Source organism: Caretta caretta, chromosome 6, assembly GCF_965140235.1.
Source record: "Caretta caretta isolate rCarCar2 chromosome 6, rCarCar1.hap1, whole genome shotgun sequence".
NCBI lineage: Eukaryota > Metazoa > Chordata > Testudines > Cheloniidae > Caretta > Caretta caretta.
In genome coordinates this window covers 71,059,655-71,086,933 of record NC_134211.1, presented here as the reverse complement: position 1 = coordinate 71,086,933, position 27,279 = coordinate 71,059,655, and the positions used below count along the sequence as shown (strand labels likewise).

Here is a 27,279-nt window from a genome sequence, read left to right as displayed (position 1 = left end):
TCACACCCAGACTTCTTTCAAGCAATTATTTCCCTCTCCCTGAGCTTCTCCATTATCCCTGACTCCCCCAAGTCTTTGCACTGCTTCTGGGGGTGTGGGAAATATGGTTCTGTATTGTAGTTTGAATGAGTTATTACTCAGAGTTCTGTATAAATATGCCTAGTATAAGTATGCCTAGAATCTATTTGTCAAAAAAAAATTCCTGAATCTTTGTCTTCTCTATTGTTAGACATACTTGCTGACAGGTGTTTTGAAATAAATTACCAAAATAATTGAAACTGGTGTGATTATATTGTTTGTTTTGACACACACAATCTGCAGAATTTTAAAATATTGTGCACATGATTTTTAATTTTTTGGCACAGAATTCTCCCAGAAGTAACACAGCGATAGCCCCTGCTGGCAGCTCTGTTAAACTCTTCTGGGAGCTTTGCTTTACTACACCTGACCCAGAGAATGCATCAAGGCCTGGGAAGCAGGAATTTAACAGAGAATGAACCTCTAAAATGTGTCCAAGATCTATGTAGTCATATCTTGCTTACCTTACTAACTCATCAGCCTGCCAATGTGCCTCTTTGCATAGATAAAGATATTGTGAATAGGCCAAGAGAGAATATGACAGAGGTCTATAAAATCATGACTGGTGAGAAGAAGTGTTATTTACCCCTTCACGTAACACAAGAACCAGGGGTCATCCAATGAAATTAATAAACAGCAGGTTTAAAACAAACAAAAGGAAGTACTTCTTCACACAGCACACAATCAACCTCTGGAACTCATTACCAGGGGATGTTGTGAAGGCAAAAACTATATCTGGGTTCAAAAGAGAATTAGATAAGTTCATAGAGGATAGGTCCATCAACAGCTATTAGAGAAGATGGACAGGGATGCAACTCCATGCTCTGGATGTCCTCAAGCATCTGATTGCCAGATGCTTGGACTGGACAGCAGGGGACGGATCACCCCATGATTGCCCTGTTCTATTCATTCCCTTTGAAGCATCTGGCATTGGCCACTGTCAGAAGACAGGCTATTGGGCTAGATGGACCGCTGGTCTGACTCAGTATGGCCAGTCTTATGTGCAGCTGATTTTTGCTTTGCCCTAATGTGTTCGCTGTGCTTAGTTTACAAAGTACTTTGGAACCCTTCAGATGAAAAGTATTATTTACATGTAAATTATTAACACAAATTTGATCTCTCCCAGTTTCATATTTTTTAAAAAACAGCTAAAGCAAATCCATCAGTTTCTCTGATTTCCAAGGCATTTTGCCCTTTAAAGATAACCTGTAAGGAGTTTTTTTAATTGAATTTCCATAGTTTTATTTTTGTGTTTTGTTTTACTGCTTTATGATGTCTAAAGAAGACTGAATCAGTTTGTTTTCCTGCTTCTATTTTGCTGTGGAAATATCAAGATCTCTGTGATAGTTATTGTGACCTCTCAAACATTCATTGAAGGGGTGCGGGAGGTTGAATCTTTTAGCAAAGACATCTTCATTCATCATTATCATCACCACCAAAGCAAATCCCAAAGGGATGTAGCCTCCTTGCAGATCAAGCACAACTCCAATCAATCTTTAGCTAGGTTCCTAAGACAGTCTGGCTGGATATTCAGTCTTTGTCCATCATTGGTAATCTTATCGCATCACCCGAGCTTTTGGTAACCATATGATCACTTTCCATGTGGCAAGATTCCTTAGTAAATATGCTTTATAATTTGTGGATCTGCCATCATAATACTATGTCTGTACCAAGAAAGCTGCTGAAATGGAACCAGCGCTGATGGAGGTGGTTGGTGGGTTTGGCTACAAATATTCTCATTTTTGATCTTGTCCTGCCACTTAATATGGAACAGTTTATAGAGATAAATGCCAATCAACTGCTCTTCAGCCTACCTTAGTGCACACATTTCACTGCCATACAACTACGACTACATAGAGCTGCAGATTCCTAGCAAGCTTGGTGTCACAACATTGCCACATTTCAGAGGAACAGCCGTGTTAGTCTGTATTCGCAAAAAGAAAAGGAGTACTTGTGGCACCTTAGAGACTAACCAATTTATTTGAGCATGAGCTTTCGTGAGCTACAGCTCACTTCATCAGATGTTTACCGTGGAAACTGCATGCCTGCATGCCTCCAGCTTTCACCCTGACCACACCACACGATCCATCGTCTACAGCCAAGCTCTGCGATACAACCGCATTTGCTCCAACCCCTCAGACAGAGACAAACACCTACAAGATCTCTGTCAAGCTTTCTTACAACTACAATACCCACCTGCAGAAGTAAAGAAACAGATTGATAGAGCCAGAAGAGTTCCCAGAAGTTACCTACTACAGGACAGGCCTAACAAAGAAAATAACAGAACGCCACTAGCCGTCACCTTCAGCCCCCAACTAAAACCCCTCCAACGCATTATTAAGGATCTACAACCTATCCTAAAGGATGACCCAACACTCTCACAAGTCTTGGGAGACAGGCCAGTCCTTGCCTACAGACAGCCCCGCAACCTGAAGCAAATACTCACCAACAACCACATACCACACAACAGAACCACTAACCCAGGAACTTATCCTTGCAACAAAGCCCGTTGCCAATTGTGCCCACATATCTATTCAGGGGACACCATCACAGGGCCTAATAACATCAGCCACACTATCAGAGGCTCGTTCACCTGCACATCCACCAATGTGATATATGCCATCATGTGCCAGCAATGCCCCTCTGCCATGTACATTGGTCAAACTGGACAGTCTCTACGTAAAAGAATAAATGGACACAAATCAGATGTCAAGAATTATAACATTCATAAACCAGTCGGAGAACACTTCAATCTCTCTGGTCACGCAATCACAGACATGAAGGTCGCTATCTTAAAACAAAAAAACTTCAAATCCAGACTCCAGCGAGAAACTGCTGAATTGGAATTCATTTGCAAATTGGATACTATTAATTTAGGCTTAAATAGAGACTGGGAGTGGCTAAGTCATTATGCAAGGTAGCCTGTTTCCTCTTGTTTTTTCCTACCCCCCCCCCCCCAGATGTTCTGGTTTAACTTGGATTTAAACCTGAAGAGTGGTCAGTTTAGATGAGCTATTACCAGCAGGAGAGTGAGTTTGTGTGTGTATGGGGGTGGGGGGGGATGTGAGAAAACCTTGATCTATGCAGGAAATAGCCCGACTTGATTATGTAAAGAGTTGTCACTTTGGATGGGCTAGCACCAGCAGGAGAGTGAATTTGTGTGGGGGGGTGGAGGGTGAGAAAACCTGGATTTGTGCTGGAAATGGCCCACCTGTTGATCACTTTAGATAAGCTATTACCAGCAGGACAGTGGGGTGGGAGGAGGTATTGTTTCATATTCTCTGTGTGTATATAAAGTCTGCTGCAGTTTCCACGGTAAACATCTGATGAAGTGAGCTGTAGCTCAGGAAAGCTCATGCTCAAATAAATTGGTTAGTCTCTAAGGTGCCACAAGTACTCCTTAACATTGCCACAGAGGCTGCTGAAGGGCTCGAAACAAAGCAGCAGCAGCGGGGTGTCCACCTCTCGCTGGCATCCTTCAGCACTGTCTGTGATGCTTCCCAAGTATTGTACAGTTGCTACCTGCCAAGTGTCCCATCTGGACAGGTTAACAGTGAGCTAGTTGTAATCTAGAGTTGGAGGGTGCTTGATGGCGATGGCCAGGGACTTAGTTTTGTCTGTATTAATAACCAGGGCAATGTCCGCTGCTTCTCACCTGACCAGATCACGCAAAGATAACCTTTCTCTAAAATATTAGGTACGAATATTAAACAGTTGTAAATAGATAAAATTGGAGTTTTAAAGAGTCTGACTAAAAATTCCTTCCACTGTCAGTTGCTCAGCTTTTATTCTCTTGATTTGTGCAATTTCACCGGCTTGTAGTCTTCTACTCTAGACAGGAGCGGAACCTCTTCATTCAAAAAACCAGGGGGGAGGACTTTTTTTTCTTTTTCTTTCTTTCCATTTTTCCCAAGGAACTTTGTTGACCTTTAAAAATAAGAACTAGAACAGGGGATAAGTCTTTTCCCCACTTCCTTTGTTAATCACCTTTAAAGCATGTAGCTGGGAGGATAGGCATACGTGTTAGTGGGAAACATATAGACACAGGAAATGTTCATGAAAGTTCAGCTGTTACTCTCTACTATAAGGAAGCACAGATGTCCATCCACTATAACTAGGCTTGGCAGAATTCAATTTTTTAAATATAATTTTGATGGATAATATCTATGTTCATTTTTAAGCATTTTTTCAATTTTTATCAGTTTAAATTTTCACAGCTGCAGGAAATTATGAGAGGTGTAATATAGTGCTGGGAGGGGACAGCTGATGTTGAGAATCAAAAGTTAAAGCTGTACACCCATTAAAATAAAAATTGTCAATGTGACATGTCAAAAATATACAAAGTAAACATCCTTCAATCAAAGGCTAATAAGTTCTGAGGTATAATTTTTCTTACTTTGCTTATCTGTAAACTTTGATTATTATTGATGGAAATAATTTTCATCAGTTTGTGTGTCTATGGTGAAATCAACATTTACTGACATTTACCAATGAAAAATCTAACCCTTCCAAGCTTATTTAGAACAGAAAGCAGCACACTTCAGCTTGTTAAAATAGGGAAATCCAGATAAATCGCTACCACCATCAGGGGACAGCCAAGCTGCACTTTCTCACCTCAGTGACAGAGGTCAAAAGTCCCCCTTGCAAGAAGCCCAGATGTTAATTCCTTGCTCCCTGGAAAAGTGGATAGTTCAGTGAGGTTACTCCTACTACAGGAACAAACCCAGTTTTTGTTCTTTATCACAGGGTGAGCGAAGCAAATATTGCAACCATCATAGCAGGGATTTTCAGGTTATCCTAATAACAGAGGAAAGCCCATTTGTTGGCTCCATATGTCTCCCCACTATGGAAGCCCAGATGCCTCCCTAGTCCACTGTTGTCTGCAGTGTTGCAGCCCTGTGGGTCCCAGGATATTAGAATGACAAGATGGGTGAGGTCCTATCTTTTACTGAACCAACTTCTGCTGGTGAAAGAGACAAGCTTTGGAGCTCCACAGATCTCTTCTTCAGGTCTGGGCCAGACCAGCCCACAGCAGAGGGAAACAGGGCCGGCTCTAGGTTTTTTGCCGCCCCAAGCAAAAAATTTGCTGCCCCAAGTTCCAAGAGCGCAACTGCCCAAACAAAACAAAGGAAACAAGAAGGGTGGCGGGAACGCCGCCCCTGGCATTGTGCCCCAAGCACCTGCTTGCTCTGCTGGTGCGGAGAGCCGGTCCTGGAGAGAAGCACACAGATGATCCCCCTACCACAGTGAGACGCACAAGTGTCTTCCCTGCCACAGGAAAGCAGCTATTCTGCGACAAAGAGGTGCCCAGGCGTTCTTCGGTAACTAAGGAAGTGTTGCCTGCCTGCAGCAGAGGGGCAGCCCAGAAACTGTAACAAAAAGGACAGGTGCGAGTCGACCCCCTAACCAAGAGCAGGGGGGCTGTCTCCCATAATTCAGTAGTCCCGATGTGCGCCCCTTCCCCCCGCCTGCCCCATGACGGAGACCTGAAATGTCCCCTAGAAGAAAACAGGGCAGATCTTTCCCCTACACGAGAGAGCGGTTCGGGTTCTGCCAGCGCGCTGCCCTGGGACAGTGCGGATCAGCCCGCGCGTCCCGCCTCGGGCAGCCTCCTCCGCCTGGACCACAGCCGCTTGGGCCGCCTCGGTGCGACGGAAGGCAGCACGCGTCCGTCCCCCCCCCGCCCCCTACGGAGCTGCTGGGGGGGCAGAAAACTGCCTTTCAGCTGGGGAGGCATTCACTGTCACTGGCGAGCTCCCCCATCACTTTATAGTCACCCAGCGCCCTGATAGGCGATTGTGATCGAGATCAATGAAGCTGGGGGGCATGTTCGGCACGCTGCTAAATAATCAACCGCCCTCCCAGCCAGCAATAATGTAAATCCAGCCGCTTCATATATGAAATAGAGAGAAGAAAAAACATCTCGCGACGAGGATGGGATTCGAACCCACGCGTGCAGAGCACAATGGATTAGCAGTCCATCGCCTTAACCACTCGGCCACCTCGTCACAGAAACCTACAACCTCCAGTAGTCTATAAGAAACGAGTCTAGCCAGGCTCAGCTTGTTTCTGGGCTCCCTGTACAGAGTACACCTAAAGAAATTCCCACCATGAACGAACAATGCTCCTAGCTCCACTTCTGCCTCGGGGCGAGCCCTGAGACAGTTTAGGAGGAGACATTGTAATGCAATACGTAGAGCTGACTAAACCGAGGCCGTCATGTTGTACGGAAATTCGGTGGCCGCCATGTTGTACGGCGGAGGATGTAGGGGCCGCCATATTGTACTTGTGGAGTGCGATTTGTCAGGGCGCATGCGCAAGAATAGGCGGTTAGGTTTGAATAGTGAAGCGGCGGCCCTAGCCGAGCCTGATGGGCGCCGTGGGAGTAAGCGGCGGCGGCGAGGAGGCGTTGGTGTCTTGAGGGCTGGATTTGGAGCGGAGCTGTGGAGGGTGAGGAGTCCGTAATGGCGGCGGCTCGTGAGGGGCTGGGAGCGGGCTCTGCGGGGGGCCGGCTCGGAGCAGAGGTGGGAGGGAGCGGGCCCGGCCCGGGTACTGCAGGGAGGGCGGGTCCCATGAGAGCCGCCGCCGCCGCCGCTCTGTGTCGGGCGGGAGGGTGTCTGACTGGGCGGGGGGCTCCCTGGATCCCCATGGGCCCCTCTCCCGGGCTGGGGCTGAGGGCGGGTCGCCTCCCGCTCCCCTGCGTGCCGTGAGGTGACGGTAACTGTCCCATGGGACCAGCTCAGTCTTGCGAGAGGTGTTCGCCGCGGCCTTAGGGGGAAGCCGAGATCTCGGTCCCGCGCGTGCAGGTCTCTGCGCCGGTTCTGTGCCGCTGCCTGCGGATGCTGAGCGCTCCGTTTTTAAAACCCTTCTGTTTCCGTTGCGAACACGGCCACCGCCGCTGATGGAAACCTGTTCTCAGCCAGACAGCAGCCGTTCTGGGGAGACCTCCATGCAGCCTGTCCCATTAATAAGTTTTGGGACCATTTGCATGCTAACGTTATTAAGCCCAGACAGTTGTTTTTTATAGCTAGTTTGTGCCAATATTTTGTTCCTCCCCCTTCTTAGGCCACATCGACATGAGAAACTTTTGTTGGTATACTAATATTGGTTAGGGGTATGTGATTTTTTTTGGTGACCTTTCTCTACTGACAAAAGCCCTAGTGCAGATCGTACCAGTAGAACAGCGCTTTTGCTGGTATGGTTTATTTCTCACATACGCAGGGCTGTTGTTGTGTAGGTCTCAAAATATTAGAGAGGCAAGGTGGGTAAGGTAAATCTTTCATTGGATCGACGTCTTTTGGTGAGGGGAAATCTGTAAGGCTATGTCTACATGTATAATGTATAAATGTTGGAAGACAGGATACTTTTGCGGATACAGACTGACATGACTGCTACTCTGAAACCTGGGCTAGATCAGTGGTTCTCAAACTATTGTACTGGTGACCCCTTTCACATAGCAAGCCTCTGAGTAGACTCCCCCCTTTTAAATGAAAAACACTTGTGTATATATTTAACACCCTTATAAATGCTGGAGGCAAAGCAGGGTTTGGGGTGGAGGCTGACAGCTCGTGACCCCCATGTAATGACCTCATGACCCCCTGAGGGGTCCCGATCCCCAGTTTGAGAACCCCTGGGCTAGATGGACCTTTGGTCTGATGCAGTATAGCCGTTCTTATGTTGCTTCTGATGATTAACTTGGAGGGTTGTCTGAAGGCCAGAAAAGGGGGTTCAGGAAAGATCTCTTTCAGGATGTGGCCCCCATTGAGTATGGGTTGTAATTGTTTAATGATACCACACATGGGTTCCAGTGTGGTAGGTGGCAACTAGGGGTATGGGATTAGAGGAAGTTATCTCGGAGAATTTGGGTGGTCCGTTCCATTACATGATCTAGTTCTTTGGGGGACTGTCCTTGTTTGGTGAAGATGGTTTTAAGAATGTTAAGGTGTATATTCCGGACCTTATCTTTGGAGTATATTCTGTGTTATCTGAGCACCTGGCTTTAGATAACAGATTTTTTGGTGTAATTGTGGGGAGGAAAGGGGTTACTGGGTCTGTGAAAGTAGGTGTGGCAATCTGTAGGTTTCTTCCGTACAGTTGTCTGTGGGTTCCAATGATGAAGCTGATTGTGGTGTCTAGGAAGTTGATGCTAGTGTGGGAGTGTTCTAAAGAGACTTTAATGGATGGGTTGTGATTGTTGAAGATTGTCTAGCACAGGGATTCTCAAACTGGGGGTCGGGACCCCTCGGGGGGTCATGAGGTTATTACATGGGGGGTCACGAGCTGTCAGCCTAGACCCCAAACCCTGCTTTGCCTCCAGCATTTATAATGGTGTAAAATATATTTTAAAAAGTGTTTTCTTAATTTATAAAGGGGGGGGGTCGCATTCAGAGGCTTGCTATCTGAAGAGGGTCACCAGTACAAAAGTTTGAGAAGCACTGGTCTAGCACAAATGTTGAATAAACTGGTAACTTAGATTAGAAAATATGGACGTTGAGTGCTCCATGCTTTTCTGTGACTAGACAGGAGGAGATAAATATTATAATTCAATGACAAAAAGCTATTGCAAAATGCAGAGATAAGGTTGGTTGGTGATATATGTTATCCCCTTGCAGAACATTGAGCTGAGCAAAACTCTAATGTCAGAAACCCAGGAAATGCTAAGGGGGGTGGCGTGGGAAGGGGTTGTGGGTGTCTGGCACCCTGGCTGGGCTCTGGGAGGGGGAGAAAGCGGGCAGAGAAACATGAACTGGGTTGTCATAGGGGTTTCTTTAACTCTCTACTCCTGGGGGGGATTTTTTTGTGTCTGTAATATTGCAGACATACTTGCTGACAGGTATTTTGAAATAAATTACTAAAATTGAAACTGGTGTGATTATCTAGTGTTATTTTGACAAATAAAATTTGCTGAATTTTGCAAAATTTTAAAATATTGTGTACAGAATTTTTAATTTTTTAGTGCAGAATTTTTATATCTTTGGCGCAGAATTCCCCCAGGATTAACTGACAGTGGAGGTATTTAGTTAATTCTGCTTGGTCAAGATCTGTGGATTACTTTGAGGTGTGAGACGGCTATGATTGTGAGATGAGGTAATCTGTTTTTCACCCTCCAGTGTAAAGAAAGAGAAGAGGTGCATGTATGTCTTCAGGATGCAGTATGCATTATTTCTATGCAGAATTGTGTAGGAGCAGAATGTAGTAGAATGTCAGTAGCAAGGCATAGGGCCTTTATAATAAAGGATATCGTCAGCAGTGAGGTGGAATAGGAGAGAATTCTAATGCTTTAATGATGGTTAAGTTAAAGTATAGGTTGAAATTGTATTCTGTGAGTAACAGTACTTCTGCATTTGACCTTGAAGATGTGATTCCTAGTTCATGTAGATGTACCTGTGCTACCTCCGCTTGAGCTAGCACACTGGCAGAGCTCTGAGGTGCAGGGGACTGGGGGAATTGGCAATGCAGGAGGTTGGCGGGGACTGGCAGAGCTGGGATGCAGGAGAGTTGAGGTTTAGGCTGGTTGGGGTGCATGGGCAGCTGGGAGAGCAGTGCAGTTGGAGTATACTGGCAGAGTTGTGGGGTGCAGAGTATTGGGGTGCACTGGAAGAGCTGGGAGTGCTATACCTTCCTCATCTGAGCCTACAAACTCTCCTGCCTTCCCTAGTATTCAACCCTATTTATCCACCTCCCCGTAAGACCCCTCTCCTTGCTGAAGCTCCAAACCCCAACCTCTTATTCCCCCACTCCTTTGTCCCCTAATATCTTTCCCTTTCCCTCCCAAGAAGTAATTTGTCTTATTTCTGCCCCTCCCCCCCAAATACTGTGATTATAGTCCCTCCAAAATGAAACTGCCACCCGTGATTCACAAATTGCAGCAACTTCCAGCTGCTCAGTCTCAAACTCCTTTTCTCTTAGGTGGGGACTTATGATTTACTTTTCCTTAGTTCTGTTAATTGAAGGGTGGGCTCACGGCCATTAAGAGGTCTGTCATTCATCCAGTCATTGGAAAAAATAATTCCAATTACACAAATATAATGATGGGGGTCTAAATTAGTTGTTTCCACTCAAGAAGGAGATCTTGGAGTCATGGTGGATAGTTCTCTGAAAACTTCAGCTCAATGTGCATCAGTGGTCAAATGTTGAATAGAATGTTAAGAACTATTAGGAAAGGAATAGAAAATAAGACAAAGTACAGTGCCACTATATAAATCCACGGTATGCCCACACCTTGAATACTGTGTCGAGTTCTGGTCACTTCGTCTCAAAAAAGATGTGGTGGGACTGGAAAATGTTCAGAGAAGGGTAACAAAGGTGATTGGGGTATAGAATGGCTTTCATACGAGGAGAGACTGAAAAAAAACTAGGGCTGTTCAGCTTAAAAACGGGATAATTGAGGGGAGATATGATAAAGGTCTATAAAATCATGAATGGTATATAAAAAGTGAATAGAGAAATGTTATATACCCTTTCCCAAAATACAAAAAACAGGGGTCCCTTGATGAAATTAATAGGCAGTAGGTTTACTACAAGCAAGAGGAAATACTTTTTCACACAATGCACAATTAACCTGTGGAACTCATTGATATGGAATGTTGTGATGTCCAAAAACATAACTGGGTGGAAAAAAACAACTAGATAGGTTCATGGAGGATAGGTGTATAAATGGCTATTAGCCAAGGATGTAGCCCCATGCCTGGAATGAAGAGAGAAAAAGCCGGGGTGGATCTCTCCAAAATTTCCCTGTTCTGTACATCCCCCTTGAAACTCTGGTATTAGCCACTGTTGGAGACTGGATACTGGGCTAGATGGACCATTGCTCTGACCTGGTATGGCAGCTCTTACGTTTTTATTAGTACCTCTCAGTTTTAACGAAGCTGCAAAAGAAAACCATTTGGAAATGGGAGCTTTAATTCAGGAACCCCTGGGTCAAATGACCTCAAATTTGGATCACTAATGTTACCCTGTCCTCCCTTGAGGCACACCAAATTTCAAAGCAATCAGAGTTACATTTTGGATTCTAGAGCACTTACAAAAGTCAAGTTTAAAGCATTTGTAATGTCAGGAATTGAACTCTAGCTGTTTTCCTAGTATTGGCACGTGCACAGTGTAAATGGACATTTTTCTTAAATACCACTCTCAATTTGGGTCCCCCAAAGATTTAGTGAGTGCCATACAATACCTTGGATAAAACTTGACAGATTGAGACCATTTTGATCCACATTGCGTCAATAGTTTGACTTGTAGCTCTGGGCAAAAAAAAAACCAAAAAAAAAACCTAGAAACTTTTCTGTGACTCCAGGCTTAAATTATTCCAATTTTGGAGCCTTAACCCTGCCCTGCACCTTCCTGAGGCACACCAAACTTCAAAGAAATCCAACTAAGCATGTTGATTTTAGAGGACTTAGGTCCACCTTTAAACAGATGTCATGATGCAACCTTAACAATAGTGATTGTTATCCTGCACCACTTCAATGACCCGGGTGTGGCAGTGGTTGAGTATCATGGCTTAATGTGATTTCCCTATTGCTTTGACTCTTAGCTGTTTTTTGGATTTAAATGTTGTGTGTTTGTTACAGGAAAAACTTGCCCTTCAGAAATGGACAGGATTTATTCAGAATCAAATGAGGAAAAGTAAGTTGAAGCTTCCAACTGAGAATTTTAAGGTGCCAAACATTGTTTTGTTTTAGTGGATAAAGATTATTTCCTGTCCTTGGCCCTACACACAGCAGCTGTCCCCAGAGATGCTAACATCTCCATTAAACCCAAAGGACAGAGGGAGCTTCGTTGTTACAATAAGGGAAAGTTCTACAAATATTTCATAGCAGTAGGTTGTTTGAGGTCTCATCGGGGGGACGGGGGGACAGCACTATATTTTCCAGAATTTCTTTTCTGCTCTCTAGCATTGGGATCAGCTGTGCCAAGAGGGCTTGGATTGAATTATTTTCTAAACATAAAAATAATGAAATCCTGCCCATTTTAGAAACTTGTTGCTAAAGATAGTGTCATTGAAGAAGGACATCCTTTGTGTGAGTTTACACCCTAACAGTTTCTCTTTTCTTTTCTCAGTGATCATACAGAATGCATCAGAAGGCAAAGGCTTTCCTCGGTGAGTGTGACTTTGAATAAGATCATTTATCAGTAGTGGAAGTTGGTATAGATGAGCCTGCTTTTCTCCCTAGCATATGGAAAATCCTCAGAGTCAAAAAAGAATAAGTCAAGTGGGTTTGCCTATCCATCTCTTTCTGATTGTTCTACTTGCTTTCTATAGTGCAGTCTGGCCACTTACTCAGTAAGCGTCTAAATTAAAATGGCACTCCTGCCGATGTAAGTCGCTCACTACAGTAATTTAATAACTCCACTTCTGCGAAAACGTAGTGCTTAAGTTGATGTAGTTAAGTCAATGCAGTGTCCATGTAGAGCCTGTGTTGCTTACATCGCCCTTTGCCATCAGGGGCTGACAGCCAGAGCCCACTGCTGCCCTCCCAGTGAGGAATTGCGGGTGGTGGGGAGGAGAGCTGGAACCTCACCTCCACTGCCCAATGACGATTTGAGGGTAGGTGGGGAGGAGAGCCCGAACTGCGGTTGCGTCCCAGTGAGGGATGGAGGAGGGGTAAGAGGGGAAGGACAGCTTCCACCAGCTCCTGGTGAGGGATTTGGGGGTGTGTGTGTGGAAGGACAGCCTGAGCTTCGTCTGCCTCACGGTGAGGGATTTGGGGAGGATGGGGGGAGAGTCTGAGCCCAGGTGGCGGGGCTCAGGCTGTCAGTGCCCCACATTGTCAGTTAAATCCATGCAAGTGCTCCTGATGAGGATGCGAGCCACCGACAGAAAGAGCATAGTGTAGACATTAAAAATCAGATTACACCTCTATCCCGATATAATGCGACTTAATATAACGTGGGTTCACATACAATGCGATAAAGCTCTGACATGCTGCCCTGAGCAGTGTGTTAAGGGGGCTGGGCTGGGCCGGGGCAGAGGGGTTGGATAAGGGGCAGAGGGTCTCGGTGGCTTCCCCCTCCCTCCCCCCCCACAGGGTCTCGGTGGCTTCCCTTCCTCCCCCCCACAGGAACCACAGGGCAGGAGCTGTGGGGGGCACTTTTGGGGGCCCTGTAGTCCCAGAGTGGCCCGGGGGATTAGCAGGAGGCCGGGAGCAGCCCACTTCGCTTCCCTCGACCCAGCCATGTCTCTGGGGGAAGGGGGTTTGGGGGGAAAGGATCCCCCCCCCGCACTCACCGGCAGTGGCAGAAGTGGAGCAGCCTGGAGCGGAGCAGCCCAGCCCCAGCCTGCTCCACTCCGCCAGCTCCCAGCCACGGCGCTCTGCTTCCTGCCGCAGGGGTGTGTGGATAGGGGTCGGAGCAGTCAGGGAGCGGGGAGGTTTGGTGGGGATGATTAGGGATGGGGGTCTCTGGAGGGGGCGGTCAGGGAACAAGGAACAGGGTGGCCAAAGCAAGTTCGATATAACGCAGTCTCACCTATGATGCGGTGAGATTTTTTTTTTGTCTCCCGAGGACCGCATTATATCGGGGTAGAGGTGTAATTATTCTGGTGGCTGTATGTCGAGTTAATTTATGTTGACTTAATTTTGTAGTGAAGATATGTCCTCACCGTTCTCCACAGCATATTGAAATAGCTGCTCGATGGATATACTGGTAGATCAGACAACTATTTAGTGGTTCGTATGTTGCATCATGGAAGAGGATGGAAGCGGATGGAAGCATTGCTGATAACAAAATGACCTAACACAGTTTGACACCCTTTCCGTGGAAAGGTTTATAATTTAAGAAAAAACATACGTGGGCTCATTTAGTATCTTTCTGACAAAAGTGTAAGAACTCATTACTGAAAGGGACAACCTTATGTACCTTATTGTCTAATAGAAGAATTAGAAGTGCTTAAAACAGTGAAATGAGACATATGCTCAGAAATTCAGAGTGAGCTCTTTGCCTAAGATGTATATCTTGCATGATTGCTTTAAAAATTCCTAAGAGGTTTTAAGAGCTGCTGCACTCTCATCTTCCTTTGGTCATTAACATCTCTTTTTAAAAAAAAATCTTATCTTCTGCACCAATGTGCAATACCAAATTAACCTTACTGTCTCATCCATTTTCTAATGTCCCAATCCTGCGCACTACTTTTCTCAGATGGAGTTTTGTACAGTCTTGCTTTTTGGAAATCTTCATATAAAATTGTCATTTGTGGTAGGTGAAGTTCTAGAAATCAGGAAGCAGCAGCAAAGTGTGTGCTTGATTAGCATTCTGATCATAGTAGAGGAGAGAGAGTCTGTATTGGAACATGTTACTCATTTGCTAGCTTTCCTGAGTGCCTGATCTTTTATAGGAGGCCAATTGTTGAAGCTGCAGAAATCATTTTCTCAACTGTTATAAATATTTCCTTTTAGATTTTAAAAGCTCCGCGGAGTCCTCTCAAGGACCTTGGGAGTGGGAATGAATTCACTCAGGTAGGGATTAACCCTTTACTCGTCAATATTTTTTTAACGACTGCAATCTGTTCTGAACAAATGTCATCGATTGAGTCACCTCACTGGCATAGCTGCACATGTAGAAACTCTTCTTATAACTGCTCAAGAATATGAATGGTTCAGTTGCTAAAATTCTGTGGACTTCCTGTAACATTTATCTGATATTTTGTAGGCTAACTAAAGTGTTTATTCCAGTCAGTGTTTTATTTTTTTGTTTGCTTTAACAAAAGCAAACTTACTTAAAGTAAAAGGAGAGGGAAGAGAGCAATGATTAACAAATTAGTAGATATTACTTGCTTTTGTTACAGTCCATAAGACTTAGAGTTTTAAGGCTGATTAATGTTTATAGACTATTATAGCAGTTAAAATGATTTTACATATGAAAAGCTAAAATTAACTTGTTAAAAACTAGGCAGCAAACTCTCTATTTAAGGTAAAGGTTAACAAACATTAATATTTTCATTTTATACAGAGTAACTTTTAGTACATGATTTAGTTCAAGTAAATGTCTGCCACCCCATAGTACATGTGGACGTAGTCCCAGCCGCTCTGCAAGTTTGTAATACATTCCTTTAAATCTGTGCTCTAGGCTATACATGGACTTTGCTGTTCATTACACTATGATAAATATGGATGTGGAAAATTTAACTTACTCACCAGAAGGAGTTTGCTGTGTACATGTGGTTTTCACTGATCACAGAATTTAAATTTTCAATTGTTTGCTTGTCCCATTTTTCACTGAGGAGTACAAGAAAGATATACAGGATGCCGATATTTGACCTTTGAGCTTTTGAATGTGGTTAGTTAATTTCTGTGTCTTTCTTTTATGGTCTATTTACTTAATCACTATCTTGGCCATTTTTCTTCAACTCCTCTATTCAAAATACTCCTGTCTGCCCGCACAGTCTGTCCTGTATCATGAGAGTAGGGTTTTCAACTTGTGGTCTGAGGATTCCTGGGGGTCTTCAGACTATGTCTAAAGTCTATGTCTACAGTCGTCTGTAAATCATATTGTTGTGTCCTCTCTATATCTTTAGGATTATGAAACTGAGAAGCGTCGGAAGAATTCTCGCCGTGTCAGCTTTGCAGATACCATAAAGTAAGTTTAATCTGAAGGTTGCTGATCTACAGCTTGTTTATGTATAAATGTACATCCCAGGCAGTGAGCTGGTGGCCAGTGAAACTGATAGGTTTGCATAAATGCATGAGAATTCAAGTGAAGGAACTGAATATTATTGGTGTCAGGAGAAAATGGAAAGTCAGAGACCTCAGGAATTTGAAGAGATCCTTAACCCATTCTTCTGCCTGCCTCGAAAAGAGGGCAAAAGGGAAGATTTTATAACTAGAATGTTTTGGTTGTGTCATTAATTCACTTTGTGGCTTTCATTTTAAGTCTAATAAAGATAATTTCCCATGGGAAGTTGGAGGTAAGTTCAGGAAGTTCTTGTCTTTCTGAGCACTTGTGTTCAGGTATTTTGTAGAACATACAATATAGAGAAGGGCTGAAATCAAAACTGATTTTTTTTTAACTTGGTTTTAAACAGAACACCCTTTGTTCCAGTAGAGAGAATTTTGTGTAGCTTATAAAATGTCTGTTCTGTTCTTTGTTTCAGGGTTTTCCAGACAGATCTTCAAACTAATGTGGTAGAGCCAGAAAATACAGGTAAAAATTTCTTTCTCTTTCAATTACAGGGTCTACAGATCTGTTGGCCAGTGGGTTTTCAGCTTGCATGCAGCTACATAAGCAGAACTAGACCTGTCAGTCACTGATAGGGTAGGGCGGGGCCAACTGTCAGTGACTGAAAGGTCTGATTCAGTCTATGTAGCTGCATGCAGGCTGAGAGAGCCCATTAGTTAACAGTTCTGTAGATCATGTAACTAAGAGGGAACTTTTGATCAAAATAAACGTTCCTATTCTATATACACCTCTACCCCGATATAACGCGACCCAATATAACACGAATTCAGATAACACTATAAAGCAGTGCTCTGGGGGGTGGGGCTGCGCGCTCCGGTGGATCAGCGTGTGAGTGTGTCTGGCTCCGACATGCTGCTCTGAGCAGCGTGTTAAGGGTGCTGGGCCGGGGCAGAGGGTCTTGGGGGGTGGTCAGGGGATAAGGAGCGGAGGGTTGGATGGTTCTGGGGGTGGGGCGGTTGGGTGACGGGGAACGGGGGTGTTGGATAGGGCGTGGAGTCCCGGGGGGCCTGTCAGGGGGCGGGTGTGGATAAGGGTCGGCGCAGTAGGGGGGCAGGGGTTGGATGGGTCAGTCAGGGGGCAGGAAGTGACTATTAATAATGGAAATGCTCGAGGCCAAAGCAAGTTTGATATAACGCAGTTTCACCTATAACGTGGTAAGATTTTTTGGCTCCTGAGGACTGCGTTATATCGGGGTAGAGGTGTATTTAGCATTCAGTTTCTACAGACCCAGCAGAATATCCTTCTATCTATTTCCAGCTTCCAAAAGTTTGTGTAGCAAGTACCTGAAAAGAGTTAACAGAACGTCAAGCTGTTCTGTTCTTCTGGTTTTCTGACTGAGAGGGCACATCAAAAGTCAGAAAGAGTAGAACCTTTTTCCTGCAGTTAATTCCTATCTCTGAATGTCTTGATGTCGCTTCTCCTTTTGTTGATTTAATATTTATATTCTCATTTTATTTTTAGAGAGAGCAGCAAATATAAGGAATCAAATCCTATTTAACCAGTAAGTTTGGAAAATTGCTTTTTTGCACACCTTAAGAGCTATGCTCTGAGGGGGGGAAATTCCTTACATGACACAACTATCAAAGTTAATGTTTCTCTCAAACAAGATTAAGCATGGCATACTCTTATTTTAAAAATTAGTTTAAGGGGTTTAGCTTGGTTATGGAAACAATAATCTTGAAGAAAGCGCATGTTCAGTTCAGCCACTCAGAATAATAAGGCTGTATGGGTCATGGTATTTGCCACTAGTCATAGCTCCCAAAGAATCTAGAACAGGTTCTTGTTCAAGCTTTCTGCTGCTAGTGATGCTTAGTTCTATGAAGGGAGTAGAAGTCTTTGGAAAATAACAAAGCCTAGATTTTTTCAGAAAGATTTTTAAAGGATGAACAGAAATAAGACCTGCATGTTTCAAAGACTTCCACTCCCTATGCAGCATTGAGGTACCACAGTGGTGGTATTTGCACTTCAAAAACAAATTAATGGGACAGGGAAGATAGTTTGTATCATTCTATACTAGATAAAAATATTTTGAACATGTTAGCTCTTTGAAGTGAACCCTACTGAGTTTACTAATTCATGCTAAAAATACACCTCTTGTCATAGTGAAGACAAGCCCATGGAATCTGTGCTCTAAGGCCTTGTCTAAATGAGGGGGAATGGTGGTGTTTAAAAAAAGAATTAGTGTGATTTTGATTAAAGTGTTTAAAACATATTGATGCACCTCATGAATGTAGAGTTTGATGCCTTTAAAACATTTTAGTTGGTGAGGGAGGAGCTTAGGGTTGGCCACGAACAGCTAACATTTTTAAAGGAGTCAAGCCCTGTCTAGGTACTAACATGCTTTAAACCAACCCTCTTCCCACTTCTCTCCCACCCCCCACATTTTTCCTTCATCATGCTAAAGTCTGTCTGTCCTGAAAGAGCAGTAAAGGACATCAGAAGTCTCACTGAGAGCAGAACAAGGTGTTTACCTGATACTCCCCTTTTCCTTAGATGGAATTACTGGAGCCTTTTAGTTTACAGAAGATTGAACTCAAACTGCCTTATAGCCCATTGGGAGCAGAAGGGGATAACCTAAAGCAAAAGGTCTGGGTTTAGAATAAGGAATTAATTTTAGCCCTTCTCTCTTCCTCAGTGGCAAGTAATAATTCACCAGTATGCAAGATATTTGGGACGGGCAGTATCTTCTTGACATGTAATGTTGCAGTAATTTCTTGGGTTAAGGACTCTCTTCAGCGTTATTGGACTGCAACTTTGTATCTTACAGATCTACTCACAGCATCTGTTACCTGCTGTTCAATACCTGAACACTGTTCCAAGCCTAATGCTCACTTCTTGCTATATTACCGAAATGAGAGCTCTGTGTTTTGAAATCTTTTAGTAAACTGTTTATGTAAAACTACTTTTTTTTAGAAATGAAGGGTCTGAAACTGTTCAGTGCGAGATTACTGGTAAGTTTGAAAATAGATTTCTTTATTAACAAGTTACTTTTGTCCAAAACTACTTATTGTGATAAAGGATGTGAGCAGTCCTGGAACAATCTGTCTGTTAATGAAGAGAACTGTTGTGTAACTGGGGTTTTTACCCCATAACTGCTTGGCAAGCATCCTGCTGTTGGACCTCAGCTACTTCCTCACAAGAGACAGACAAATATACCCTAAAATAAGTTTTCATCATAGTCGGCTGTATTTGTGTTCTATCCACACTCAGTTACTGATACATGTAGAGTAAGTTCACAGATCCCCATTTCCTACGATCCTGAACTCAATGGATGCAATACTTTTTTCTCTTAAAAGGGATGGACACTTTGCTTCATGCCCCAATCCAAACACCGGTGCAGCAGACTGAGGTATGTGAATACGTTCACTCTTTCATGCTGAGAATATTTGGGTCCAAAAATCTATTACTTCCTACACAAATGAATGCAAGAGGCCTAACCAACAAAGATGAAAATACAACTTAAAATGTAAATGAGTTACTGAACAAAAAGGATCTTTGTTCATAATTCTCTTGGGAAGAGAAAAATGTTCAGACTTTCTTCCAAGTATTTCCCTCCAATCTGATGAATATCATATTGTGATACTGCAGACTTCTACTTTAAAGTAGCTTGCTAATTTCAGCATTAGAGGGAGCTTCTCCATTATTTCTAGTTGTGATCTCGGGGTATGCAGAAGAGACTTTTGTGCCAACCGCCTTTTCATAGCTGGGAGAGCTCACCCATGCTTTTCTCATCTAGTGATATTCCTTTAAAGATGGAGGTAAGAATAGATACATTATCCCATTATCCCTATGGCCACTGCAACGTTCCAGAAAGATAGTAAACAGTTGGTGTTTGAGTATGTCTCTGTAGTTTTCCCTACTGACTCAGGCAGTGAAAAATCCAACCTTGCAGCTAATATTTTTGTAATCCTGGTCATGTAAATCATTGAGCTTGTGTGTTCTTACACTTCACTCATGGATCCTGGGAGCATGTAATCCAGTGTTGTGGAACATGCTCGTACTTCTTTTTTTTCCAGGCAGGCATTTGCCAAGATACTTGCTGCTGTTGCAATGCCCTTTGGCTTTTTCTAGACTAGGATTTAAAGAGGTTATCTAATACAAGCTAACTAAAATGTTCTAAAGTCTAGTGTAGACAAGGCAGTGTATACCTTAACACAGGGATCTCAAACTCAAATCACAGCTGTTTGGCGGCGGGAAGCACTGGGAGGTAGGTGGAGGAGTGGGGCGGGGGGGTGAGGGGAGCTTGGCTGCCTATGGCAGCCCGCAGGAAATAACTCCACGGGCAATGTGTTTGAGACCCCTGCCTTAACACATGCTAAACTGGTCAAGTTAAAGCCTAGGCTCCTGATCGTTTTAGAAAAGTCCAAACAGGTCATGCTTCTTCAAGCATACTGCTTATTGCATAAAATAATTGTACTTTAAATAAAGTGTATAGAATATTTTCCCTTGATCTACACTTTATAAAATATGAGGACCCTGGTCAATTGTGGATCATTATTGGTCAATTTTCTTTCACTATGTTAGATTGGTTGAGCCTGTCTAAATCTTTTCTTCATTCTCGTCTTGGTTGTGGGAAAAAGAATTGTATAACTTCCAGATCCCATTGCTTATATGAGCATACATATACCAGCAACAAGGGAGGGCTTTTGATTGCAGCCAAGAAGAAAGGATTAGGCCACAACATATAACTGGAAAGAAAAATGGAACATTTTTGATCCATAAGTGACCCAACTTTATGAATAAGGATCAGTGATCCAGCCATAATCTAAGCAAGATAGATCCAACATATCAGAAGTTTATATATCGCTGTAAAGTTCTGAAGTAAACTCTAACTCTAAAATGTTACATAGCATTATGCTGTAATTATGGAGCCCTGTCTCTTTCCTTGAAGGTGTGTAAGCTTTCATTTTTAGCTAAAGCTGTGTCTATTTACTGCTCACCTAGAAGGTCAGATACAAGTGATAGTCTGTATTTTTAAATAAATAAATAAATAAAACTGGCCTTTAGGCCATTTTAATTGAGCCGTGTATTAACCAGAATAATTGGTTTAGCGCTTCTTGTATATGTCAGTAACTGTCATTTCCTGTTCTTTATTAGTGGCATGATACAGACAACAATCAAACGAATAGAAACGACAGAACACTTATCTTTTTGGATGAAAATGAAATGGATATGACAGCTAGTCACACTGCAGTGATCACACGTAACCTTAAAAGCAATGAAGAAATTGACAAACCTAGGAAAATAGACATCAAATCATTTTTAGCTGGGTTAACATCTAAAAATGAAGGGCCAGAAATGAACAAGGAATTTCGTTTTTTCTGTGATCCTACAGAGGCAAATTATGCATGTCCGTCTCTTCAACAGAAGCCAGACTTTGAGCCAGTAAAGAAAATAGATTTCAGTGAATTCTTGACAAGTCTGAAGTCAAGTGAAATGTTTGTCAACCCCACTCTTGAAGGACCTGACAAGGAGAACCTGTTTTTTGTCCCTTCACAACTTCCAGAAACTAGTACATTTTCTCCAGTGGAGTGTGTATATTCCCTTGCACAAGAGAACACCAGCAATGTGACTAGAATCTTCAGTGGACAAGATGATGGGATGGATATTACAAAGTGTCATGTATCTAACATTAATACCATGTTCCCCAATACTTGTGAGGCCATATCAAAGCAATTAGAATGTGGTGATGTTACTGTGGCTTGTGGAGATATGGATATGACGGCCAGCCAAACTGTAAAAATGTCCCTCTCTAAAAATAACACATTCAACACTGAGAAACAAAGTCAGACCATCAGAATGGATTTATCATCCAGTTTTGTTGCTGACCAATCTAGATTAAAGAGAACATCTAACCATCAATTGATTGTTCCACAGGACCCCCAAAGGTGTGTTGAAAAGAAAACTGTAAGTGTAGAAGATGAGGAAGGTATTACTCGAAGCCATACTATCTTGATAGACAATCACAAAGCATCACAAACCTCTAATCAAGGTTGCAGAACAAAGACTGTGGTTCCTGGATGTGTTTCTTTTGAGCCCATCTTCCATGGTGATAAAACCATTGTCTTTTCCAGTTGTAATGATATGGAAGTTACTGGGAATTGTACATTTGTAAACTATAATGAAACTTCCAAGGCAATTGGCAAGTCTTATTATGAAGCTTTTCAAAAACCAGAAAATGCCATCTCTTTGCTAATGGAAAATACAGTTTCAAGAGATGATGACATGAACGTTACAAAATGTCAAATAACTTCAGATAATCAAGTTCTCAGGCAATGTAAAAACAATGCACACACAATATCTTCTGTGCCAGATAACGGAAGTGAAAAAGGGATCCAAAATCACAGAGCTGCTTCTGAGACTCTGGGTCTAAATTCAAGTGCAAATCCTGGTTCTTGGACTTCTAAGGGCACATTTCAACACAGCACAGTGACCCCTCTGCTCGTTTCACGGCCATGTGACAAAACAATAGTCTTCTCAGGGGAAGATATGGGCTTGACTAGAAGTTATATTGCCAAGGATGTCGAAAAGGGCATTGCAAGTCAACTTCCCCCTGTCTCTGCTGGTATGTCCACCTCTGTGAAATTCAAACCTCAAATTTTTGGTAACAAATCTAGCTCTTCTAATTTAAATGAGCAGGAAGAAATGGAAATAACTAAATGTCATGCTGTAGTCATTGACCATCAAAACACTGGAATAACTACAAGCCAACAACAAATGCAGTCTAAAACTATTCCAGGAGAGAACTGGAACAACGAAGTGAATGAAGCTGTAAGTCTTCTAAACCTTGACAAGGAATATCCTCTTTCAGGAATGGGTGATCACATAGATATTAAAAGAAGCCATCCCAATCCCAAAACCATTATTTTTTCATCACAAGAGCAAGAGATGGAAGTCACTAAAAGCCACACCATTGCCAGCAACAACTGTGTGCTGAAACCTTTGCAAAGACAAAACTGTGAAATATCTCAACAATTGAGGAGAAGCCTAGTCAACCCTTCACTTGCCTATACGAACGACAAAACTGTTGTTTTTCCAGATAATCAAAGTATGGATATAACCAGAAATCATACTGCTGTTCTTGACTTTGCTCCTATTCTAGTAGCACAAGAATATGAGAGTACACATACTCAGAACAATGTAATATCTAAACCACAACAACTACAAAATAAGACCCTCTTATTTTCTGATGGTTCTGATATAGATATTACTAGAAGTCAGACTGCGGCAATAGAATGTGGGAGTCTCGGAATGAACTCAAATCAAAAGAATGACACTCCTGGAAATAACCAAATTCCAGCCCTTGCTGCTCCAAGATTTGCTTTCACTTCTGGTGATGAGACCCTTCCCTCTGATATTAAAGGAAATGTGCATTTTGGGAAGACAGCAGGAATACACATTGACTCAAATTCTGAATTGCAACAGCAAAGCCATACTATGGCAGCATTAAACAAGGTACTGTCAAACACTGCAAATTCTGAGAGACTTTCTTCAACTAGTAAAGCAGCTTCACTTTCTTCAAAACATGACTTCATTAAAACAGCCAGAACATCAATGCCAGATACAAAAAATTCACAGATGGCTTCTCTTTTGGAAAAGTCAGTTGTGTTTTTCTCTGAAGAAAATATGGATTTGACTGGTAGCTGTGTAGTAAATGTTCCTGATACAGTTTTAACGGAAAGAAAAGATACTTTATTTCCAAAGAAAAAGGACTTGACCTCATGCCCTACCATTATAGCTGCAGATAGTGTGCAGCAACAAGGATGTGACCAGTGCCCCTTGATATATGGCAAGAAGATGTTAAGCAACAATGGCTTAAAGCCATTGTTTCTTTCAAATGAGAAGACTGTCATATTTTCAGTGGATGATGATATGGAGATGACTAAAAGTCACACCATGGCATCAGACAATAAAATTTACCTACAAGGCGAGAGTTCAAGTAATGTAATACCCTTAATTCCTGCAGATAAAACTGTTGTATTTACATACAATGATGACATGGAAATAACTAGACCCAACACTGTTGTAATTGATAAACCTATGGAAAAGGCTGCATCCCAGACTGTGCCAGAACTAGGTAAAGGGACTGGAAGGAAAAGTCTGATTGGATCAACTAGTGAAAAGACTGTTGTGTTTTCACTGTGTGGTGAGAATGACATGGAGATCACAAAGAGCCATATAGCAGCAATAAACAGTGAAATTGCCTCACAAGGTGAGAGAGCACCTCAAACCCAGTCTGTAGTTCATGGAGATAAAATGGTGTTTATGTTTAATCAGGATGATTTGGAAATAACTGAATCTCACACTATTGATAAAACTATGGAAAGGGTCATGCATGGGGATAGATTAAAACTGGATAAAGGGGTTGGACAGGAAGCTTTTTCAAATAGCAAAACAGTTGTGTTTGCGATGGGTGATGACATGGAGACCACTAAAATCCATACAGTGTCCTCAGATGATATTGCCCTACAAGGTGGACAAACCACCCACGTTGGTCCTGTACTTCCTGTTAATGAAACCATTGTGTTTACATGTAACCAGGATAAGATGGATATCACTGCATCTCTCACTGTTGATATTAATAGTAATAATCTTAAAGGATCTGAGAACCAAGAAGTGTCAAGTAAAAACCACCAGCAGCAGAATTTATGTAGAACATCGGCCCCTACATGTGGAGAGAAAATGTATTTTATGCACGTAGAAGATCTAGATAAGGGATGCCACTCAGATTTTAGGGACAAACATGGCCTGGATTTCCCTGCTTTGTCAGTTTTAGTATTTCCCTATAAAAAGGAAGAAACAGATACACTCAAAATCCACAATGTTGCCACGGAAAAGTCCATTGGTCCTGTCACTCTGCCACTTCCTGAAGTCACTTTGGATATTGTTCAGGAACCACAGAATGTTATTAACCTTTCCAAGGGCAACTCAAGTTCTGTATACTGCAAGGATCTGAAAAAACAAGTAAAACTTAAATCAAAGAGAGTGTCTTTCAAGCTTCCAGAGAACCAGATAGAATCCTCGACTTACAAGATTGAAAGTCAAAGAAAAGAAGTTGCTGAGAATAGCCTCTTGGATTGTGATGGAGAAAATGATAATGGTGTGTCTCGGGTTCAAATTCCAGTCCAGCAGTCTCACTTATTTAAGGAGATCACTGATAGTTTGAACAGGGGTGCAGTTAATATGTTGGATACTGGTAGTATAGACTTGAAAGATGATCCAGGGAAGTTGACTTCATCTAGACATGGACGCAGATCCACAGAGTTAGACATTGATGGAGCAGACACTGTTATACTTTCTTACAAAGAGACTAAGGAAAATGAGGGAGTGTCTGCTGAATGGGAAAAACTTACAAAAGATTCCCAAAAAGACTCCCAAAAAGACTCTGAACAGATTAAGCAATTCTCCCAAGTCAATGACATTCCTGCAGAACAAGTAGATCCCAGCCTTGTGTCTGAATTATCAGGTATTGTTAACATTTGTTCAAGGCTGAAAAATTGTAGAAGGAAGTCAGAAGTTGTCCCATTCTCTCAAACTGCTGCTGTCTCTAACCTTGCTGACAATTTTCCCAAATTGGTGACACAGCCAGAAGATCCTTTGAACTTAGGAAAAGATGTTGAAAAGGAGTCCATTAATGCATTTTATATCAAAGAAGAGGAAAATATATATTTTGAAACTGGAGATGCACCCCTAGACACAACACATACAGATAAATGTCAAGTGAGAAAGCTACCCCTAGGTATCTTCTTGCCTAAATTGCCAAACAAAAGAAATTCCACTGTTCCAAGTGTAGAAGACCTCAATGCCAAATCAGTGGGTGGAGTAGAAGCTCAGGTTCCAGAAATAAATTTAGTCACCAGCAAAACCTCTGACAACATTTATCCCATTGGAAGGCAGATCTTGAGCCCTTCTCAGTATATAGATGAGGAATTGCTTCCTACATGCCCAGAGGAAATGGATTCAGTTGAGATTATAAATGAGCCCCTTGATGGAACCTGTAAAGAGATGAATAAAAAAGAGATCTTTCACAATAAAAGCTGTCCATTAGAGGAGCAAGAAACTTGCAGCAACCAGAAGAGAGCTTGGGAACAAGAGGAAGAGGAACTCCAGAAAGGAAAGAAGATCAAGAGGGCTGAGAGCTGGGATGAAGATACCACAACAGAACAGCGGGTGAGCCTAATTACTCAGTAATCAGAATGTGGTCAGCTGTCCCCAGGGCTTTGATTTCATTCTGCCTCAATTATAGGCGTGTGAATTAAAAAGTTTTAGTGTAGTCTTTACTCCTTGGGATTCTCTCAGTCACCAGTTCATTAATGATCATGGTTCTCTGCCTTTCCCCACTATCTTTCCTGTCTCTTGCCAGAGCTACAAAATAAATTGATGTGTGGAACTCACTTCTGAAGAGAGAGGAATTTGGGACAACAGAGTACTGATTTTCATGCCAGTTTTAAAGCACCCACCCTTAATAGTTTCATGCTAATTCTTTCCTTGACATGTGTTCATAGTCATCAGACCATTTGACAAGGTCACATTGCTTCATTTGCTTTCCCCTACAGACCCAAACTTAGCAACCCTTGTATTGCTAGTAAGAAAGATGGAGCAGGATGTTGTTAATACTTAGAATTATGACCTGTTCTCTAGCAGAATATTTAATTTCATCCCTGCCAAATGCACAGGCAACCTTAATTCTAGCATTTTTCAGTGCCTGAATTTGCACCCTTAATAATGTTCTTTGTGTGTAACAGAGATTTAGCTTAAACTGATTCCTTATCCTGTCTTAAATTGAATTGGAGGTGTCCACACAGGGTTTTGCACAGATTTAATTAAATCTGTTTAAAATCATACCTTGAGTTAAACCACCGTGCAACTTTGAATGAAAACAAGGAATAAGATATTGTCCTTGTCCTGAATAGCTTTAGCTGAGATAAGGCTCAACAAGTGAGGGATAAACAGCAGGAAGAAGGGATAGGGAGAACAAGGATAACAATAGTGAGGTCATGTGGTTATATAGACTAGTCATGAGTCATGCCTTTGATTGGCTCTTTTTAATCCCTTAGCTTTTTCTATTTCTTTATTTGTAATTCCTTTGCCCTACTTCTATTTTTATAACTTTGCCTGGCTCTTTTCTAAAATTATATTTTTTAATTCCTTAAACTATTTCTATAATGAGAGCAGGTGGGAGGTATGAAACAGCAGACAAACAGCAAAATAGTTTGCATTAGCAACTGCATACAAAACAAGAGGCAACTGACTGGTTGTCCTTGGAGGAGTGATGTTCTGGAGTGGAACTGAACTGGGCTTTTACTTCACAAAGAGTGGTGAGAATGTCCAAAAGCTGGAAAGGTGACTGCAGTCCCACCTGCCAGAAGAGCTGGGAGTTAGACAGGTGGCTGGTATGGCCTTATAGTGGGATGCCCTACTATTTAGTATATATAAATAGGGCCCTACCAAATTCTCGGCCATGAAGAATGCATCATGGACCATGAAATCTGGTCTTTTGTGTGCTTTTACCCTATATTATACAGATTT

At 42.4% G+C, this 27,279-nt stretch overlaps 1 protein-coding gene and 1 non-coding gene across 3 annotated transcripts in view; one reads left to right on the top strand and one right to left on the bottom strand.

Moving 5' to 3' along the window:
- Positions 1 to 6,004: 6,004 nt before the first annotated feature.
- On the bottom strand, positions 6,005 to 6,086 carry TRNAS-GCU (transfer RNA serine (anticodon GCU)). Its single transcript has one exon. It is a non-coding gene; the product is annotated as a tRNA-Ser (tRNA).
- Positions 6,087 to 6,406: 320 nt separating this feature from the next.
- KNL1 (kinetochore scaffold 1) overlaps positions 6,407 to 27,279 on the top strand; it is a 45,767-nt gene continuing 24,894 nt past the window's right edge. For both annotated transcript variants that reach the window (XM_048854842.2, XM_075129701.1), the window contains exons 1-10: positions 6,407 to 6,528; positions 11,649 to 11,703; positions 12,139 to 12,178; positions 14,472 to 14,531; positions 15,590 to 15,651; positions 16,166 to 16,215; positions 17,212 to 17,251; positions 18,664 to 18,701; positions 19,047 to 19,099; positions 20,848 to 25,920. In XM_048854842.2, coding sequence (XP_048710799.2) covers positions 11,669 to 11,703; positions 12,139 to 12,178; positions 14,472 to 14,531; positions 15,590 to 15,651; positions 16,166 to 16,215; positions 17,212 to 17,251; positions 18,664 to 18,701; positions 19,047 to 19,099; positions 20,848 to 25,920 — 5,451 coding nt within the window. In that variant the 5' untranslated portion in view covers positions 6,407 to 6,528; positions 11,649 to 11,668. The remainder of the gene's footprint in view (positions 6,529 to 11,648; positions 11,704 to 12,138; positions 12,179 to 14,471; positions 14,532 to 15,589; positions 15,652 to 16,165; positions 16,216 to 17,211; positions 17,252 to 18,663; positions 18,702 to 19,046; positions 19,100 to 20,847; positions 25,921 to 27,279) is intronic.